Here is a 21,222-nt window from a genome sequence, read left to right on the forward strand (position 1 = left end):
ATTGCAGTGCCAAAAAACGGAAGTGTCTACCGTGCCGCTAGTGGTCGTTTAGCGATGCCCGCTAAAATGCCGTTGTCGGTATAATAAGAAGGAAATCGCTAGTATGCCGCTAGTGTTATTTTAAAAGGAAGTGTTTATCGTGCCGCTAGTGGTCGTTTAGGGATGCCCACTAAAATACCGTTATCGGCATAATGAGGAAATCGCTAGTATGCCGCTAGGCGCTAGTGATATAATTTTAGTTAATTGTGTGCTAACAAACTGATGCAGATGGCGGTAAAATAAAGCATAGTGTTTAGTCTGCCGCTGTAGCCACTCAGGCTTAGCATTGCAATATTTTTAACTGACTTCAAAAAAAGGAGGTTATCAATTCGACGCGTATGTATGTAATTATGTATTATATGTACCAAATATTTGCAGAACTGCCCAGTTTTCGTATATGTTAATCTACATCAGCGTCTTTTTTTATGAAATAAGGGGGCAAACGAGCAAACGGGCCACCTGATGGAAAGCAACTTCCGTCGCCCATGGTCACTCGCAACATCAGAAGAGCTGCAGGTGCGTTGCCGCCTGCCGGCAGGACCCGATCTAGACATTTAGCCGCTCCGGGCAAAGATCATTTTCGCCGCCCTTTACATACAGGAAACATATTTGTTGGGGGAAAATGGGAGGAATATTTAAGTAAAATACTCAAATTTTTCTACTACCAAACTTAAGGAAGGTTAGCTGGTAAAATTTTCAAACTTAAGTGGTGGATGGCTAGGTTGGAAGATAGGAATAAGTCAATTTTGCCGCCCCTCATTTTTGCCGCTCTGGGCAAATGCCCGGCTCGCCCCCCCTTAGATCGGGCCCTGCCTGCCGGCCTTTTTAAGAGAGAATAGGGTAGGTAGGTAGGGTAGTCATATTATTGCCGGTATTTAATTTTTTTATTATTAATTTTAATGTCTGTGATGAATTGTTTTTAGGAAGTTACTGACCTGTACTATGTTTAATAATAAAAAAATGCTGGGATTATATTATTATTGTGTTGTTTTATTTTTTTACTACTCAATTCATTCTTAAAATATACATGCAAAAAAATAACTATAATCTATAATAATAACCTATCTTAAATATAAAATAATAGTATTTTAAAAAGATAAAACCTACTTCAAAATTGTTATAATTGTAATTACCTATCCCCTATGTTGAACAATTCCTTGTACAAGTTACAACAAAAAAAAGAACTACTCAAATCGGACTTGTAGTTCCGGAGATATGCGAACACAAAAACATACAAACATAGATACCTACACTTTTGAAATTTGGCACATTTGTTCAGACGCGTTCTTTACGTGGTAAAGCCATGCTTCGGCACGGATGGGCCGGCTCGACCGGAGAAATACCACGGGCTCACAGATAATCGACGTGAAACAGCGCTGTGTTTCGCCGAGTGAGTGAGTTTACCGGAGGCCCAATTCCCTACTCTGTTCCCTTCCCTTCCCTATTCCCTTCCTTACCCTCCTCTACCCTATTCCCTCTTAGGGGGATATTAGATTATCATATATTTATTCTAGCTGTTGCCCGCGACATCGTCCGCGTGGACTTCAGTTTATAGCGCGCGATGTCAACAAAATTGGTGTCAAAAGCTTTATACCTACCCCTTAAATCAATACAGCTGTGCAGTGTGCACACAATAAGTATTTTATTTTTTTAGTATTAAACTTTATATTTTATGCCAAATTTTAAAGCTTATTTAGCCCTCCAATTAAGTACACAACTTTACCCATAAACTATTTATCATTGATAGATTTAAGGTTACGTCATTGCACAGATAAAGTACTGAGTTATTTATAATATATGATATTGGATAATGTATTATAGACATATGATTAATTTCTTCCTTGATCATAGATTTTTGACATTTGCTGAGAGATTGGATCCATTAACTATCGAGCGTCACGCGTCCGCGTCGCGTCCAGTGTTGCCAACAGGTCGGGACCTGATATCGCCCATTTTCAGAGCTTGAGTAGCCTAAAGTAGCCTAACTTGAAATGAGGACTGAGGTAGCCTAAAGTAGCCCAAGCGCACTCGAAAATAAAACGAAAGACAGTTTTTTTTACTCATTATTTTCCCATTTTTTTGTCACAAACTTACAATCCAATGTCTTTAAAATTAGACAACGAATGAACAACTGAACATACACTGCCCACTGGATAAGTTTTCCAATAGTGCCAAAAATTTACTCATTGTATTCCCAAACTCGTTAAAATACATAATTATAAGTAAGTATAACCTGTGGTATACCACATTTACTTATAATTAAAAATTTACTCAAGTATTCCCAAACTCGTTAAAATACATAATTATAAGAGTTTAACCTGTGGTATAACCAACAGTCGTGTTCGTTTCGTTTTTCAATTTACATTGCGCATGCGCAAAGTTAAAAATTAGTGTCAGTGTGAGTGTCATGTTCTAAAATCTGACAGAAATTGCTAGAACATGACACTCCATTATGAAGTTGACAGTCAGCTGCCAAACTGCGAAAAAATGAAACGAACACGGCTACAAAATACATATTAGTTTAACTGCCGAGCCACACTCGCGCGCGACAGCGCGCCGCGGATCGCGCATTCTGCTAAATTTACTGATCCACACTCGCAAAGTTCGCGACATGTTCGCAATGTTGCCACTTTTTAATTTCTTCACTTTCTTGACGCACTATAGTTTGCGCCCTTGAGCCAAATTTATCTTACTTTATATTATAAACTAGATGTCCCACGCGGCTTCGCTCGCGTAAATTATTAGGAATTTTACGGAAATCGTACATTTTTTCGCAACAAAATAGCTTATCTCTCTTCACGTAGTCTACTCTATATCTGTGCCAAATAACATACAAAATTGCTTTAGTAGTTCGTGAGATAAACCCTTGCTAATAATTTTCCGTTTTAACCACATTTCCTCTGTTTCTTCGGTCCTATTAGTTTGCGTGATAAAATAGCCTATAGCCTTCTTTGATAAATGAGCTATCTAACAGTAAAATATATTTTTTTTTATCGGACCAATAGTTCCTATGATTAACGTGTTCAATCAAACAAATAAATATTTTTTAAATCGCTTGACAAAATCGAATCTTGATCTAAATGACTATGAAAAGTACCAATGGGTCATAATAGGCTCATAATCATGGGATGCATATAACTTTATAAGGTATACTATAATATGGTAGTGATGATGAATGTAATTTGCATAGTAGCATATGCTTTCCGTTCTTAAAGCAATGCAAAGGAGTTCTCTCAGCACCTTCCCAATCTAATCATGGTATACCTTGGTGCAAAATCTTACTTGTTGATTGCATATGCCTAGACTACTTCCCACGAAACCGCAGTCACCACATGTTTCCATATAAATTTTAAGGAGTTCCCTCGATTAGTCATGGCTCCCAGCATCAGTTTACCACTTTTGTGAGTATAGTACCAAATTGGGATGACACTATGTACGCCAAAAGAAAAATTTTGAAAATCGGTTCACAAACGGCGGAGTAATCGTTGAATATAAAAAACGAACATAACACCTCCCCCATTTTGAAAGTCAGTTAAAATTGTAGCCTATGTGTTATTCTGATGTATAAGCTATATTATTGTAAAGTTTCATTAAGATACATTCAGTAGTTTTTGCGTGAAAGAGTAACAAACATCCATACATCCAAATAAACTTTCGCCTTTATAATATTATAAAGTAAATAAAGTATATAAAGTATAAAGTAATAAAGTATAAAGTAGGATTAATTATATTCTGTTCACTAAACAATGCTGGCATATCTTGTATGGCAAAAGCCCTTATTAAAATAAAGATTTAAAAAAAAACTTTATTTTAATAAGGGCTTTGTCGCGGGACAGAAAACTGACAACAATCGGGGAACGGGCCGCGAAGTGCGAAACATATGCGAATCGGATCTCTCACTCATGCTTCGCAGGAATTTCGCGGCGCCGCGCGCGGTTCGCGCGCGAGTGGGGATGGGGCCTTACAAGTCTAATAAAGACAGCGAAGGGAATACATCTTGATTGCATCATAATTTGGTCAATTTATAGCACGGAGCTAATACAAATAGGGCTATTCCCTTTTATTTGTATGTAAGTATTTCTTTTTATCTTGATTTTCATACACATTTTGCTTTTTGCGTGGGTAGGTATTTTTTTTCTGTTATTTTAAATGCTCGTCAGTGTTGTGATTTACTCAGTCAACTAAAAGTAAATTTCATCTATGTCGAGTAGCTTAAAAAGCGACCAGTCGCCTTTAAGAATTTTTTTGTCGCCGATTTCCAATCCGAGTAGCCTAAATGGCGAAAAATCGCCTTCGTTGGCAACACTGGTCGCGTCGGGCACGGGCCGCGGCCGCGGGCGAGACGGCGCGCGCCCTCACACTCGCCTGCCTGACGACGCGGCATTTAGTCGACGCGAGCGAATCGCACGGATCGAACCTAAAACCAGAGCGGATTTTAAGCATTAACGTCACTAATTGACAAAAAATGGTCAGCGAGAAGGAAAAGAAGGCTTTACTGAACATTCTACGACTATATAGAGACCGGCCGTGTCTGTGGGATCACTCTATCAAAGCATACGCGAACAAGCATCTCCGTCAAGAAGCATATTTAGAGCTGCTCTCGATTTATCGGTGCTTCGACGATGGCGTGACGATGCCGCTCCTCAAGAAGAAAATATCGAATATGCGCACTAACTATATACGGGAATTGAAGAAGGTATGACGATAACTTTAATTGAGCTTGAAATTGTACGCGTTCGTTGCCCTTCTTTCAGCTCTCTTCTTGCTTTAAATGTATGTAGTCGCTCCAATGTGACGTTTAGCGAGGAGATAACAATACAAATCACTATTTTTTTATTATTATCTACTAGCTGTTGCCCGCGGCTTCGTCCGCGTGGACTTTAGTTTATAGCGCGCGGTGTCAACAAAATTGTTGTCAAATTTAAAAGCTTTCTAAGACCTTAGTACCCCATAAATCAAAATTGAAAATACCCAAAAACAGCTGTGTAGTGTGCAATAAGACTTCATTATTTTAAATTAAACTATTACGCATTTTCACCCCCTTACAACCCCTTTTTTAGTTAAAAAGTAGCCTATGTCCTTTCTCAGGCTTTAGAATAGGTATCTGTGTACAAAATTTCATTACAATCGGTGCAGTAGTTTTGGCGTAAAAGCAAGACAGACAGACAGAGATACTTTCGCATTTATAATATTAGTATAGATTTATTTATTTTGGGCACATTGTCCGAATTCTGATCAGTTGAATTTCGCCGGACCGCCACCCCGCACACTATCCGAAATATCCTTCCGGCGAGTTCGAACTCACTCGGCTCAGTACAAAATGTAAGAGACAGCGCGGACGTTCAACTGTTTCGTATCAGAAATTTCGGACAATGTGCGGCCGGGCATCAGGCATCTTGGCCCATATAACATTATATACCTTATAGACTACCATACATAACATAATATTATTTTATACTAAAACTAACACTAAGCACTAACACGTATTGTCTGCGACGTGGGGCGCGACGTGTTCACTGTTCGGACCCTTTTTTGGTACGTCCTGAATAGTTTCATAATTTGCAGCGTCTTTGGGGCTTGGATACAAATTACCTGTTACCTAGTCCTAACGAAGTTAAAAAATGTTACTTACAGATTAAAGTGTTTGTTCTATATTTTAAAACTAGTTATGTAGTTGTATCGCGCTTAATTTATTCCAATCTTTAAATTTAATAATATAAAATTCTCGTGTCACAAGCTCACAACTCAGTTTTTGTGCGGGAACTCCTCCAAAACAGCTCAACCGATTTTAATGAAACTTTGTATAGGTACAGTACGTATTCGTTAGGCCTGAGAATTTTTATCTACTTTTTATATTGAAACTAGAAATAATTTAAATAGCAAAAACAACGTTTGCGTCAGCTACTAAGTAAGTTTATAAAATAAGTAAGTACCTACCTATTTAAATTATAGTGATTGTGGCAAAGCGCCTACCCGGCAAGTGCGCTATATACCTAGCTATAATATTATTCCATACCTACTGCAGCTCATTGGATATCTCCAATATATTATTAGGGGGCACAAATTACGTGAGGTGTTTAAGGGGGGGAGGAGGTCTCGGCAAATCTCATGTAATTTTTTTTCTTATTGTTACAAAAAATAAACTACCTACTTATTTTGGTATAAGTATGTATTTCATCCAGATTGTACGTATGCTTAAGGATCAATTCGACGACGCAAAGCGACGCGTAGACGCATCAGAAAATTTAGATAGGTAAATAATCGGCCAAGTGCGAGTCGGACTCGCGCACGAAGGGTACCATAACTACGCCAAAATTAGGCCAAAAATTGTGTTTTTTCGTATGGGAGCCCCCTTAAATATTATTTTTATTTTGTTTTCAGTATTTCTTGTTAAACCGGCAACAGATAAGTATACAATATAATCTGTGAAAATTTGAACTCTCTAGCTATTACCGTTCTTGAGTTACAGCCTGGAGACAGACAGACGGACAGACAACGAAGTCTTAGTAATAGGTTACGTTTTTACCCTTTGGGTAAGGAAGGCTAAAAAACACCTCACATAATTTGTGGACGCCCCCTTAGTCTCCAGTATATTTTAATATCATAGTAAAAAGTATTCTTTGCCCTTTCCCGGGGTAGAAAAGGGTCCCGGGGGCGTTGGTATGGATTATTATTGATTCTTACAGGACATGTAATTTTCCAGGTAATCTACGCGAAGAAAAATGGCCAGGAATATGTGCCGACCCTCTGGTACTACTACGAAATGGCCTTCATAAAGGACAAACATAAGCCCAGGAACGAGTTAGACTACGAAGATACTGAGGGTATAGATAGGAGCGAGTGGGAAAGTGAGGTTAGTAACGTATGCCCTGTTTCTAAGTTTTTTTGGCAAAAGATAAGTCATAAGTAGGGCCCGAAAAAATATATTGTATCAAAAATCCAATTCAAGCGTTTTTGTCACAATTACTATTGGCAACAGTCTAACACAATAAATTAATTTAGCTCTAGCGTAGTAGTCACTATTATTAACGTTTATTCCCGTGGTGCTTCTCCCCTTCAGTTCTTTGACTTTCGGTCACTGCAACTTTGTGCTGTCTCCCGCTTTATATTGGGGAGGGAATCTGGAATTCTTCCTACTCCTCCTATTTTCTTCTGATTAATTTCGTTGCCCAAGACAGCTTTAGCATGTCCCTCGGGCTCCCTGAGAGGTTTTCGTGGTTGGATACCGCTGTCGATCCTGGCGACACAGGAGATACAGTGGTGGGAAAGTGTGGTGGGCCAAAGCCCGTATATAAAATATATATATATATATATCAAAAATCCAAAATAATATGTAAGTACATAAAATATGGAAAAAAATCGAAAATATGGAAAAAATATGGAGTATAAAATAGAAATAAGTATGGAAAAAGTATGGAGTATAAAATTACAAATTTTAATATTAAACATTGTTAGGTAGGTAATAAGAGAGTCATCCCGCACTCGTGACAGTTAACAAAGAGATAGAGGCCAGAAGAAGTATAGCTACAATGAGTTTCTAAAATACTAGAGTAGCAATGTCTTACAAAAGATTCTCAGAAATGCGTAACCACTTTTTTGTTCAAAAGACAATGTCAAGTCATATATTCGTTATGTCATTATGTATGTGAGATATGCCTGCAGGCATCTTCGAAGTGGCAACGCGTTGCTACCGTAAACTTCCAATCAAGTTACGTTAGTAACATAGAATATCATTGCATAGCTATGCCAAAAAGCATGGGTATTTTGTTTGGGAATAAAAGTCTTTATTATAGAAAATAATGGGTACTTACCTACTTCTTGGCTAAATGATCTCTGCACGTCACATGACGTGATGGTTGCATACGTCAAACACAATGTCAAACATCAAAAATCGGCACAGATTTTTTTTTGTGTATTACTTACTTAAATCCTTTACTTTATCCGAAGACCGAAACATACTTCAGTTTTTGTTAAGCCATGTCAGCAACAGGACCTTTAACATCTGAAACTTTATTTTCTATTTCTTCGCGAACCTTCGAGGTCCATAGAATAAATTGTGCCCAAATGGTCTTTGTGTACTAATTAATGCCTAGAAGTTTGTGAGCCCTGTAATTCGCGTTCGTTATTACTGTTAATGGATGAAATTGGATGATATAGGATGAAATTGCTGATAACTAATCAGCAATTTCATCCTATAGTCCGTCACTTATTATAAATGCGAAAGTGTGTCTGTGAGCGTGACTTTGAGTCCCAGGAAAGGATATAAGATACTTTTTATCCCGGAAAAATGTACGGTTCCCGCGTCATAAACGAATTTTGGCGCAACGGAGTTGCGGGTGTCATCTAGTAACGAATACGCTGAGTATAGCGCACTGCGCAATATAGACTGCTGTGCACTATGGTTCGGCCAGAAGCAAATATTATGATCTTTAACTGACTTTAAATTAAAAAAATAATATCAAAAATTACAGGAGAGCGTCTCAGCCAACGACGAAACAAGCGAAGCACTGGAAACTACCAAATCCAGCGTATTCGTCGAAGAGTTCGCTTCAGAACAGAAGTTCCCCTTCGTCACCACTACCACTATACCCACTCCCAGCTCCAGTAAAGAAAGAGTCGAGAAGCCTCCCAAGCCCACCAAGAGGCGCAGAGAATCTAGAGACTCGAGTAATAATCTTGACGAGGCAGAATGCGACAGTTTTGGTCGCAGCGTGGCAGTCCAGCTTAGGAAGATGTACGTAGAGAATGCTCTACTAGCGCAGTCCAGAATACAGAGTATACTTACTGAAATAGGCATATCTGACCATAGACAAAAAGCTGCAGAGAAGCAGATAAAGTATGTGGATTAACCAAAGACCTTTTAAGACGTAGTTATAAACTGTTCCTAAAAATGTTTGAATTTGACAATATACTTTGTTTACTTACATTTTAAATACGTATTACGTAAGTACTTAATATTTACCAAAGAGTAATAAACTCCGGGTTCTTACTAGTTACTTTTGTAAACACTCAAAAAATAAAAGAAGTTGTAAGTATTAGATATAAATTATAATAATATGAATCTCGTCAAATAGAGAGAAATTCGGTCATTGACCTTAGATATTAGATAACTGCTTGTCGCGCATGAAATTTTAGCATCCGGCTGATCCGGCTTTCGTCACGTGACACGTGTGCATGGAAAAGGTCTCTAGTACCAAAATATTATACCAATTCTGAGATACCAATACATATTGTGGGCAGCGTTGCCTGATTTTTTTTGTGCCAAGTCGGGACTTTTGAACTTTTTGAGTGAAAAAGCGGGATTTTTCAGTCAAAAGCTGGACAAAGTAAAAAAAGATATAAAATCAAAAGTTTTTTAAATTTTCATTTGTTTTATTTGCGTTAAAATAACGTTTACGTGACAATAGATATCTAAAGTAGCCATATAAAATCCACCCCTCTGCCTCCCACACTCTTAACTTCATTACACACCTTTCAGCTTTCTCATTCGGGTGGTTCGGGCTTTCCCCGAGAAGCGGGACTGAGCCTGTCTCGCGCGGGACATTTAATTTTGATGGAAAAATCGGGACGTCCCGCCAAAATCGGGACGTCTGGCAACGGTAAATTTGTGGGTATATTTGCTATTTCCTTTCTTTCCTACGAGTTACGACCTGACCGAAGAACTAGCTTAATACTGTGTTAAGATTTAAGGCTTAAATTAAAGTCATTTATCATTTTTTCAATTTCATAATTTATTTCATATTGGTAGGTATATTGTTATAAAAGACGCACTCTTTGATTTGTACCTACTGTATCTAGTATCAGGTACCTAAAATGTGATTATAGATACAGTAAGTATAACACTATAAAATATTATGTAAGTCAAGTTACAATAATTTCCTTATTAGCTAAAATAATAAATGTGGCATGATCTGTTGATCAAATCAGTTCTTAAGACTAAATATGACTATGACTCTTACTATTACTACAATTTATTAAGACCACAGCCACAGTCGATAAACTATATATTTATGTATATAAATCTACATCTGTATAAATCTTTTCATGGAGCATTCCGATTTCCGTACAAGGACATTGACAGGGACGGATTAAGCTCAAATGGGGCCCATAGTAAGTGCCCCTAAAAAGGGCCCCTATATTTAGTACCTGTTTTGGCCTTTATATCATATTGCATTTAATATCTGCACCTTTTAAGTATTAAATTCGCTTAACAAAGTACATACTTACAAGTCAAAATATCTTTAGACTCAATTTGATGCCGCATAACTATGCAACCATAACTAAGCCGCCCCGTTTCAAGATATTTCAACCAGGTTGTATAATTTTAATCTCTGCCTATATTTTGTATAAGACCCTGTCAGATTTACACTAGGATTTTTTTCATCCAACCCTGGGTTAATCTTAACGATACAATATTTAAATCTAATAAGTATCACTTCATTCAAGGCACATGACATCAACAATATAACTTTAAATTCACTCTCACACTGACTCTTAAACTAAAACAAGTCTTATTTCACACAGTGGACAAATTTTCCATTAAAGTACTTAAGTTGGCTAATAGCACCACACGGCACTTAAAATGGCGGCCATTTTTGTACTTTTAAAAATATTTTTGTTCTCCTAAAAGTAACAAGCAGAAAATAACGAGCAAATGCAAGTTTTTTTTTATATTTTCATTTATTAAAAAGACTGATGAAAAACTTTTGTAGTGTATATTTGGAGCTAATTTAAGAATGTATAAGGATAAGAGTTTTAACAGCTCAACTCATTTTTAAGCCTACGTTTTTGTTACATTGTTAAATAATGTTAAAATATAATTCGAGTTAGTATTATTTGTACGTTATCAACTAAAACTAATTTACTTAAATGCGATTCAAATTCAACAGGAAGTTCTACAGAAAATTTAAATTTTAAAGTAGGTGTAGACTACCGTGTCCCCACCAAGTGGAGCAAAAAAGAGGCCCGGCCGTACCATCCTTTTCTCGAAGCAGTGTAGGCTCTTTTTGACCCCCCTATAATATAATATTTTCATGAGTCTATTCTGGGGAATGTAGGTACCTGAAGTTTATATTCTATTCTATTTCTTACATTTTTTGTAATAAAAGTAGACAAATGTATTAAGTTCTGTGCAAATTATACTTTGCAATTTTATCGGGATAGTGTAAAAACCACAAAAAATGTAAATTAAGAGAAACTCAATTTAGTTAAGTTTAAACATAAGAAGTTCTCACATCTCACAGTAGCAAAATATACTACCATAATCATACATAACGTTTCGTATTATACAAAATGGTATACTTAAATAAAAATACAGATAAAACAAAAAACGTGATACTAGGTAATGTGATGTTACTGGTTGTTAAGTACGGAGTTTTAAAATAAGTACTTAACTTCAAAGTTGCTACCTAAATATAATAGGTAGGTACACGTCTTAAAATCTTAACAATATAGAGAGTACTAGGCAAGCTCGTGTATTTAAAATGTTGTAGAAAACAGGGCAGTGTTTATATGGAACATAATAATAATATTATAAATAACAAACATCCTAAAACGGACTGTTGGCAAACAACATAATCCATGCCTTAAGTCGATTCAAGATCGTTTTATTTTTAGATTGTTTTAGTCTCTAAAGTGCTTTCATTTATGGCCGCAAGAATTACGTTACAGCTTATTCTTTACTGGCATGGATTACAGACTTACAAACTACTTAATACCTAACTTATTTTGTTCTTCTAACATTAACAGGTTTCATAATAACCATAGACACAAGATACATACTATCAAAAATATTTATCGAAAAATCAACGATAGTTGTCTTTTTGATCTTATTAACAAAATTATTGTTTTGAATAAAATGTCCTGAAGAATATAATTCAGATTGTGTCTCGTTTACTCGTTACTACTACGTTCAGACCTTGGGTGTTGCTACTTTTTTACTTCTTGATTTTTCCCACCTACTAATGTAGTCTATGGGATAGCACATTACAGCAGAGAACAGCATGAAACCACCAGACACGTAGAACGATATGTCGAAACTCTGAGTCATATCAAAAAGGGCCCCTGAGAAAAAAAAACAGAAACAATCACTAAACGAAAGACTGGCACAAAATAAAGCACATAACAGGTTAAATATGGGGCTTAGTCCCAATTTCACAACGATTGTTAAAGTTAACGCTCGAATACCATACGTTATAAACAAAAGAGAAGACAATATGACATTTTAACAAACTGTTAACACTCTAACAGACGTTGGTGAAATTGGGGCTTAGTTGTATTTTCTTCTATTTAAGCGTACAATTTAATAATATTAGAACGTAGGATGTGTTTGAAATTAATAGGAACATACCAGCAATTGGTACGCCAAGGAAGGCCCCGAGTCCTTGAAACAACAGGAAGAGTCCGAAACTGTTGGTCAGCTGCTCCAAGCCAAGATACTCCACCACTATTATAGATCTCAACGACGAAAAACAAGCTGAAAGGAAACATAATTATTATTTCATTTGGTTAGCTGGAAATTCATAATTTTGCCTATATTATATAAAAAAAGTTTGGCGCCCTAGGGCCATTAGATAAATAGTAAATACATTATACGCCCCTGACTTGGAAGTTTAAAAATAAATTATTCCTTTTTTCATTTCCGATTATGGGTCACAAAATATTAGATAAGTGAAAAACAATTTATTATTATTAATGTCATTTGTTATTAGTAAAAAAATGCTAATAGATATTATAATTTTTATAGTAGGTACGCATAATTTATGCTAGGCAAAGTAAATTTTAATTTGAATTAAAAGTAGAGAAAATAACATTTTCTAGGCAAAGTAAATATTATGAAAATATTATATCATACCGATTGACAACTTACCGACAGCGAGTCCGAAGACAACACAATAAGCGAGCTGGAAGTAGAAGTCGTAGCAGTAGCCGCTGAACATGGAGGCCAGGCCGCCTGCGCTCAATGCTATATTGTTCAGCCACAACGGGGATACCTGCGAACAATAAACTTGTTATGGCAATGCTCGGAAATGGATGGAAATCGATGGATGAATTTATTGGTAAAAAAGAAACTTATTTTTACAGAAAACTTCAGGACATTTTTAGGAGTAGATAAAAAATTATACTCAGAAACTAAAGAAATAAGAAATTGCAAGGAGATAAATAAGCACAGATTATATTATAATATTTAACGCCATAACTATATACCTCAGACCGGCCAGTAACTTTTGTGAACCACAAACGCCTCGCTAGACTAACGAAATAACTTCTTTCTTAGGTAAGTAATGTATTGTAACTTTGGTCCAAAGAAAAAAAGTAACTAGGTACTATTTAGTTCAGCGAAACAACATTGTAAGGTTAACCGACTTCCAAAAAAGGAGGAAGTTCTATCAGTGCCGGTTATAGCACTACTAGCGCCTCGGGTGAGATTTTTCGTCGCCTAGGGTGTTGGTAGTCCTGAAAAAATTGGCGTCCCTATTGTTTGCCTTCAGCGCCCCTTTTTATGGGCCAAATTATTTAGTTTTTTTTATATGAGTTTTGAATTTTTTTGCCGCTGATTTTGGCAGTGCGGTGCCACAACGCGGTTATGTGTTTTGGCCCTATCTGGCGCTGTGGACTGTCGCCCAGCGTCACCCCTGCCTAACGCCGCTACTGGGTTCTATGCTCGGCTGTGGACATTTATTTAAATCTAAACAAAATAAATACCTTAGGCAGTGACGACACGTATCCGCAGGCGACACGACCCACGATATTGGCGATGCCGATCGTCGACAGCAGCATCACGCTGTTTGGGACTTCGTGCTTCTCCGCGCGTTTAGTCACGTACATGTAAGGGACGAAGAAACCCAGCATCGTGATGAATCTATACATGAAAATTAAATTAAATTATTTTTTCTGAATAGAATGATATACAATTTCTTAAATACTATCACTTTAAGGATCTATCCTAATAATATTAAAAATCCGAAATTGTGTCTGTCTCTTACCCCTTCACGCTTTAACCGCTGAAACGATTTTGAAAAAATTGGTATAGAGATACTACTTTACTTTGAATCCCGATTCCCGGGAGTGGATACTTTTAAAAGGAAGGTCATAAACGGTCCGCATTCTGCCGTACGGCGATCTGCAGTTTTCATACTAAATTTATATCCATAATACACGGACCGCGCGCTCGAGCAGTTCTTAAGGAGTCAGAGCAAATTTCAACGCGACCGCTCTAGAGCAGTCGGTCCCAACTGCAACTTGCGGTCCGCCTATGGCCGGTCTAACTCCAGAAAAAAATACGGTTTCAGCGCGATGAATGAATTCATGCACAATGGTACTCCATTGTCCCGCAACTAGTGTTAAAATAAATCACCACTAACCCGCTCACTGCCAGGATGTTAAACGTGATGGACTTGAAAAGGCTGACGTCCAACATGGTCGCTAGGGCACGCTTCACAGCCTCAGGGCAGAGCTTGCACTTCCCAGTTTTCTCCTCTTGATCCTCTTCCTTTGTTGGTACGTGAGTCACAGCTAGATGGTAGCCGAGTGATGTCCTTGACGTGTATTGGGGTACCCTCGCCAAACTACCGCCGAAGAAGATATCGTCCCTGTACAACGGGCGGGCTACAAGATCCAGTTGAGACCGACGTCGCGGCCTAGCTTCTTGTGTGACGACTTTAATCGACTCCGAAATTAGAGGTTCGATGTTGTCGTTATTATCGTCTTGTTCCTCATTCTCATCGACCGGCGACGTGATGAACATGGGTTTGTTGCCGAGGGTATTCTTTATCGTGGCAGCGGTTGTTGAAGAGCGCCTGCTAAGGAGCTGGTTGGAGCCTTTAAAGATCTCTTCGGCTGTAGGGTATTGGGTGTTGTTACCAACTCCTACCCAAGTGTGTGGGCTCACTTTGTTTGTGAAGCGCATCTCGTGAGGCATGGTTAGGCTATTGTTGATCTTCTTGTGTAGACTCATGATGGAGTTCAGTTTCTCGACGGCCTCCTCGTGGCGTCGAGCAATATCCTCCTCCTCTTGCTGCTGCGCCAACGTCACTCGCACTGGGTTTATCGGCCTGAAGAGGCTTCCGAAAATTATGCAGGTCAGAATGAAGCCTGTGAGAAAAGAATAAAAATTCAGTTATACACTACATTACTTTAAGTACCTAATGGGTTGCTTTTGGAAATATTTGATAGCTATGATTCAAATATCTAATGCCTGATTTTTGTAGTGAGTTTGATTGTTTAACTCAAACGTTTCATTAAATCAATAGCACTATTAAAATTAATAGCTGATAGTAAAAGTACTGAGTACCTACAAATACATCTCAAAAACCCTCCTCAAAAACTCTTGCTCTCAAGATTTTAAAACGTACCTGCAAAAACGACTAAAGTGAGTCGCCATCCTAGTATGTTGAGCAGGTACTTGGTCATGGGTGCAAACGCGAAGGTGCCCACTCCGGATCCGCATAACGCGAGTCCAGTCGCCAGCGCCCGCCATTTCTCGAAGTAGAACCCAACGGTCAGCACGGCGGGTAGGTAGATCATACAGAATCCGACACCTGTAAAGAAAGAAAAATATTTAAGTAACTTAGACATTGCAAGAAAGCGAACTGTTGCCCCGAGCGGCACGTCTTTGCGAGGCCCTTTGTCCCACGGAAAAGTACCTAAGACATTATATTTCTTCATATTTTAGATGTCTTAAGTGTCAAATATCTGATATCAGTTTGATATCACTTTCGGGAATAAGGCTGCTGGTTGTTTGCTAGGTACCTATTCGTTATGTTTGACGAGAAATGCCTACCTAAATTGTACAATAAATAAAATTTGAGTAAAAAAATCTGTACTTTTTGCTTGACGCGAGGCCCCTGCAAGAGCGAGGCCTCGAGCGATTGCCCTGTTCGGCACCCTGGTGTATCCTCTTAAGGGAAAGCAATATTAAAATTAAATGAATACTTAATTAAATAAACAACTTACCACCAATAAAACCAAAAACCAGGTACAAATACTCGACGCTGCTCGCGAAGTAGCACATGGCAAAGGCAAAAGATGCAATGAGACTACCGGCTATTGTGACCACGCGGAAACCGTATCTGAAAAAAAAATGGTGTTAGAACCTATGACGTCTTTTCAATAAACATCACATAATTTAATATTCGGAATCAAGTTTATGAAAATCTTTGCATCTCCTTATATACAGGTGTGTTTGGGGGTAAAAGTATTCTCGGGGAGTGGAGCACCATTTGGGGGGGGCGTAAAAGTACTGAGTTTCAGAGCAACTAAGCTTTTCTTTATTATTTGGAAGAACAAGATTATAAACATAGGCATATGCCGCATATCTTAAAATTCGTCTTGGCCCTGGGGTCCCTGCAGTTTGTCCATAATCCTTGCTATGCCACTGGATAAAAACTAACGGAACGGGAAAAAATCGGGAAGATTTGCATGGTTTAACAGTATTGTATGGTTTAACAATATTCTTCTGTAAATGTGGCATTAAAATAGTACTTAATTGATATAAATGTTTGTGTGACAGTAAAAATAGACACTGTTGTGTTTTTAGGCCCTTTCGCGACAAAAAACGCTAAAACCAGCCGTATATAGTTGTTAATTTTTAAGGCTGGAAACTTACTTGTTAGCCAAGGCAGATACGAAGGGTCCAACAAGTAGGTAGAACCCGCTGAGTAGTGACATCACTGGCGCCACCTGGCCTTCAGTAGCCTGCAAATAACGAGAGTAAGAGTTAAAATAAGAAAAAAAGGCATACAAATTACACAAGAAATGAAACCGAGGTAAAATTAACATGGTAAAAAGGTAGGTAAAGAGTCAAAAATCCATATTGAATACTTAACATCGAAAATTATACTAAGTGCACCTTGAACTTGATGCAAATACCTAGGTATTATTATTAAGTTATTCGGAAATAGTTTACCCATTAACTGTTTTGTAAAAACATGTGCTCTCATTCTACAAACACGTGTTAAATGCTCTTTATTATGATGGAAATTGAAACTTTTTGGCTGCAGCCATTAATTTTTTACGATTTTTGATAAAAAAGAAATTAAAAAAAATATTTCACAACAGTGTGCAATATCTAGTCTGTTTTGTATTAATTAATTTAAGTATTTATATTATACTAGCTGTTGCCCGCGACTTCGTCCGCGTGGACTTCAGTTTATAGCGCGCGGTGTCGATAAAATTAGTGTCAAAAGCTTTTTAAAACCCTGGTACCCCTTAAATCAAAAAACCCAAAACAGCCGTGTAGTGTGCACATAATATGATTTTTTTTAAATTAAACTTTTTTATACCTTTTAAAGCTTATTTAGCGTTAAGTTGTGTAAAACTTAGCTGCATAATGCATTACACAACTTTAGCTTTGCCCAATAGCCAATACCCATAGGCCATAAACTATTTAGTATTTATTATTGGTAGGAAATTGTTTCTGATTTATATTTCTAATCAAAAGAATCGAAATATTAACTCAATATAATATCACCTCTTATAGAAATACATATGAGCAAGCGATAGCGCGATCTAGGCGACTCTTGGCGCCATCTGTTCCAGTTTTTGGAACTAACTTAATTTGAACATATTTACGCATAAACACCCCCTTACAGCCCCTTTTTCCAGTAAGAAGTAGCCTATGTCCTTTCTCAGGCTTTAGACTATCTGTGTACAAATTTCATTAATTACAATCGGTTCAGTAGTTTTGGTGCTGTTGTTTTTGAATTTGATATCTAATCTAAGTTGGTAGGTGAGTTCTTAGTTAATAACGTGTATAACAATCGAAAGAATCGAAAATCTATTACAATCGGTTCAGTAGTTTTGGTGCTGTTGTTTTTGAATTTGATATCTAATCTAAGTTGGTAGGTGAGTTCTTAGTTAATAACGTGTATAACAATCGAAAGAATCGAAAATCTAACTTAACATGGTACCACCTCTTATAGAAATACGCATGAGCAAGCAATAGCGCGATCTAGGGGACTCTTGGTGTCATCTATTTTGAGTTTTTGAAACTAACTTAATTTGACCAAATTTACGCATTTTCACCCCCTTACAACCCCATTTTCCAGTTAAAAAGTAGCCTATGTCCTTTCTCAGGCTTTAGACTATCTGTGTACAAAATTTCATTACAATCGGTTCAGTAGTTTTGGCGTGAAAGCGAGACAGATAGACAGAGATACTTTCGCATTTATAATATTAGTGTAGTATAGATAACTTCACTTCAATCCACTTGTTAATTATTTATTTAATAGAAATAGTTTTAATATTGATTTCTTACAAATATCAAATTGTCATCCATACGTCATTACATAGCTGTCATTTTACGTCAATTACATAGCTGTCATTTTCGTTTTGTTATTCCAAGTCTGATTCTTTTTTGTTATACCACGTTTTATAGTGACTGACGTTTCATGTCAAGTCACACAGGAACGCTGTCGAACGGGATAAAAAGTATCCTATGTCCGTCTCCTGGCTCTAAGCTACCTCCCTACCAATTTTCAGCCAAATCTGTTCTGCCGTTCTTGAGTTATAAGTGGTGTAACTAACACGACTTTCTTTTATATATATAGATGACGATATAACTTGTCCGTCACATAAAATTATAGCTATAATTGAATGTGCAAAATATATGTCCACATTGTATTTTATTGATATAGATTTCCATTCAATGTATGTATTTATGATAATTACATAATACTGACCAGACAATAAGTTTAGGTTCATTCTTGATAGTTTAATATTCTTCTAGTCTAGGGCCGGTGTAAATAGTCAGTACTTAAGATGCGACCCGGTCTCAAGATGCGCTTCGGCTCTGTGATTGGTCCAAACTTAGACAGCCAACCAATCACAGAGCTTGAACCGTGTCTTGACCGAGATGCATCTTGAGTACTGACTATTTATACGGGCCTAGGTGCAAGAAGAATCGCAAAACATGACATATCTGATATCACATAGTTTAATAAATCCATACCTTTCTATCTTTAAAATAATATTATAATGCGAAAGTGTGTGTTCTTATAAGCTTTTAAGCGATAATAGCTGTTAATATGCCACTAAATCGATTTTTATGAAATTTTGTATGAAGATACTTTGAATCCCCCTGAACTTTATAAAGGGCGAGTTTACAAATTCGTTTGTTAGAGAATTTTTTTAAACCAGTGCAATTTCAACTAGGCTACTCTATAACAAATTATATCTCCATCTCTTTCTCTCCATTCGATTTGGTTGAATGGATGGATGAATGAACGCACAATTAGTACCTACGTGGGTACATTTGTACGGTAATCGGACTTCGGAGACATTGTCTGCCAGTACACATCCACTTATTGATCGATTGCGGCTTTTATAAGGTTATTTGTTTTGAGTGTCCTTTTAACCCGACTACGAAGTCAAAAGGAAGGGTGATTTTGGGAGTCTACGTATTTGTGCCCTCGTAGCTCGTAGCGGCTAAACTTTTGGTCCAATTTTAACAAATGAGGTGTCAATAGATTAATGATGAAGCCGTCGCGTGGGTGACATGGGCTATACAGAGTGTAACAAAACTAAGTCATAATACTTTAGGGTGTGTACGTGTTCCTTGTAGAGAGTTCACTGTGAAAGTAGCAGCGCGCGCTGAAAGACCAATTTTTTTTCACTTTTGCATGTGGAACCTCGTGACGCTGGGGCGTTTGGCCATACAAAAGTTATTATTGTTTAAAAGCAGTGACGGCTTTACCCATTGCAAGGCCCCGGGCGGAAGGTCTTTGCGAGGCCCTGGGCGGCAGGTCTTTGTGAGGCCTTTTGTCTTACGAAAAAATACCTTGCGAGCTTACCTCAAGAGCGAGGCCCGGGCGATTGCCTTGTGTGCCACCCCCTAGAGCCGCCACTGTTTAAAAGTTTCCGCAACTTAGCCCTTGTCGTGCAACTAGCCAATCGCTATTTTTGTCGTGCAACTAGCCGACCGCGGAATTAAGTAAATAACTTAATAATTAAGACGATGAATATTAAAATAATCTATAGGCAAAAAAAAAATAAACTACTTTCAAATTAAAAGTGTATCTTTAGAGTTTAGACTACTTACTTATATCTTAAGATTTCGCTTTTACATGTTACATATTATAATATAAAGTTGAATACAATTTCCCACGAAATGGAATTTCACTCTCGGTCACATTGACCCAATAGCCTTGATACTTGACACCTGACAGTTACAGGTTGGATTTACATTTTTGATACTTTATGCTTCAGATGAAATCAATTAGTTTATAATGAATAACGAAGCAAAAAGTTAAATTAGTAAGGAGGTTGAAAGGCTCGAAACATTAATGATTAAATATTAACTACAATAATATTATGTTTCTAGTTTAATGTTTAAATATTCATACTTTTTAGAAGCTTCGGATATACAGGATGTAACAAAACTAAGTGATAATTCCTAAGGGTGTGTACGTGTTCCTTGTAAAGAGTTCAGTGTGAAAGTAGCAGCACTGAAAGACCAAATCTTTTTTTCATTTTTGTATGGGCAAGCGCCCCAGCCAGTGTCGCGAGTTACCCCTGAATACAAAAGTGAAAAAAAAAATATTTGGTCTTTCAGCGCTGCTACTTTCACACTGAACTCTCTACAACTTACAAGGAACACATACATACCCTTTAGTATTATCATTTATCACTTAGTTTTTTAACACCTTGTAGATTGCTGTAATCATATTTTAAACTCTAGCTTGTATCTCGCTCCCGTCTAATCTAAAGTTACTCTAAAAAATTGTTTGAACAGGTAGGTAATTAAAAAAAATCCCGCGAAAGTGTTTCATTGGGAAAACAAACATTATATTCATATTTCATGTCCATAGTAGATACATACCTACCTATCTATATCAGCCTTAAAAGCTTACATGTTTAATCTTATCCACTGTTTTCTTTGATTGCGGATAGTTTATAAATCTACTTTAAATAGTCCAATCTAAGGCTGACATTTTTAAATAATTTTTAACATTTATAATACGATCAAATTAATAAAATCAGCGGAAATATTTCGTGTAGTTTTGAAAATCGCTACAGTTATTCCTTGTGATATCCAGATGAACATGTCAAAAGTCCTCAAGGGTGGGGGGTGAGCTAAGAGTGTAGGGGGGGTCAAAGGACCCTTTTTTTAGGTTTTTGCTCATAAGTAAAAAATCTGCACAAATAGCATTACGGTTACTTCTAGGAAAATTTTCTACATAAAAT

The 21,222-nt window shown here is 37.2% G+C and overlaps 2 protein-coding genes across 2 annotated transcripts in view; one reads left to right on the plus strand and one right to left on the minus strand.

Annotated features, from left to right (window-relative positions):
* The first annotated feature begins 4,393 nt into the window (after positions 1 to 4,393).
* LOC121733624 lies at positions 4,394 to 9,253 on the plus strand. Its single transcript, XM_042123931.1, has 3 exons — positions 4,394 to 4,735; positions 6,743 to 6,892; positions 8,511 to 9,253. Exons 1-3 carry the CDS (start codon positions 4,505 to 4,507, stop codon positions 8,886 to 8,888), a joined length of 759 nt encoding a protein of 252 aa, XP_041979865.1. The 5' UTR covers positions 4,394 to 4,504; the 3' UTR covers positions 8,889 to 9,253.
* A 498-nt stretch (positions 9,254 to 9,751) lies between these two features.
* Positions 9,752 to 21,222, minus strand: part of LOC121733638 — a 50,097-nt gene continuing 38,626 nt past the window's right edge. Inside the window, exons 4-11 of the mRNA XM_042123952.1 lie at positions 16,646 to 16,734; positions 15,994 to 16,109; positions 15,393 to 15,578; positions 14,403 to 15,132; positions 13,744 to 13,900; positions 12,908 to 13,031; positions 12,389 to 12,514; positions 9,752 to 12,102 (exon numbers count right to left, since the gene is read on the minus strand). Of these exons, the coding sequence (XP_041979886.1) occupies positions 11,951 to 12,102; positions 12,389 to 12,514; positions 12,908 to 13,031; positions 13,744 to 13,900; positions 14,403 to 15,132; positions 15,393 to 15,578; positions 15,994 to 16,109; positions 16,646 to 16,734 (1,680 nt within the window). The 3' untranslated portion in view covers positions 9,752 to 11,950. The remainder of the gene's footprint in view (positions 12,103 to 12,388; positions 12,515 to 12,907; positions 13,032 to 13,743; positions 13,901 to 14,402; positions 15,133 to 15,392; positions 15,579 to 15,993; positions 16,110 to 16,645; positions 16,735 to 21,222) is intronic.

Source organism: Aricia agestis, chromosome 14, assembly GCF_905147365.1.
Source record: "Aricia agestis chromosome 14, ilAriAges1.1, whole genome shotgun sequence".
Lineage (NCBI taxonomy): Eukaryota > Metazoa > Arthropoda > Insecta > Lepidoptera > Lycaenidae > Aricia > Aricia agestis.

What these genes read in the sequence shown, in the direction of transcription:
- LOC121733624 (XM_042123931.1), top strand. Translation starts at nt 4,505, where the DNA reads ATGGTCAGCGAGAAGGAAAAGAAGGCTTTACTGAACATTCTACGACTA. An exon ending in ATATACGGGAATTGAAGAAG is followed by an intron (nt 4,736 to 6,742) that starts GTATGACGATAA and finishes GTAATTTTCCAG; the next exon opens with GTAATCTACGCGAAGAAAAA. An exon ending in GGAGCGAGTGGGAAAGTGAG is followed by an intron (nt 6,893 to 8,510) that starts GTTAGTAACGTA and finishes CAAAAATTACAG; the next exon opens with GAGAGCGTCTCAGCCAACGA.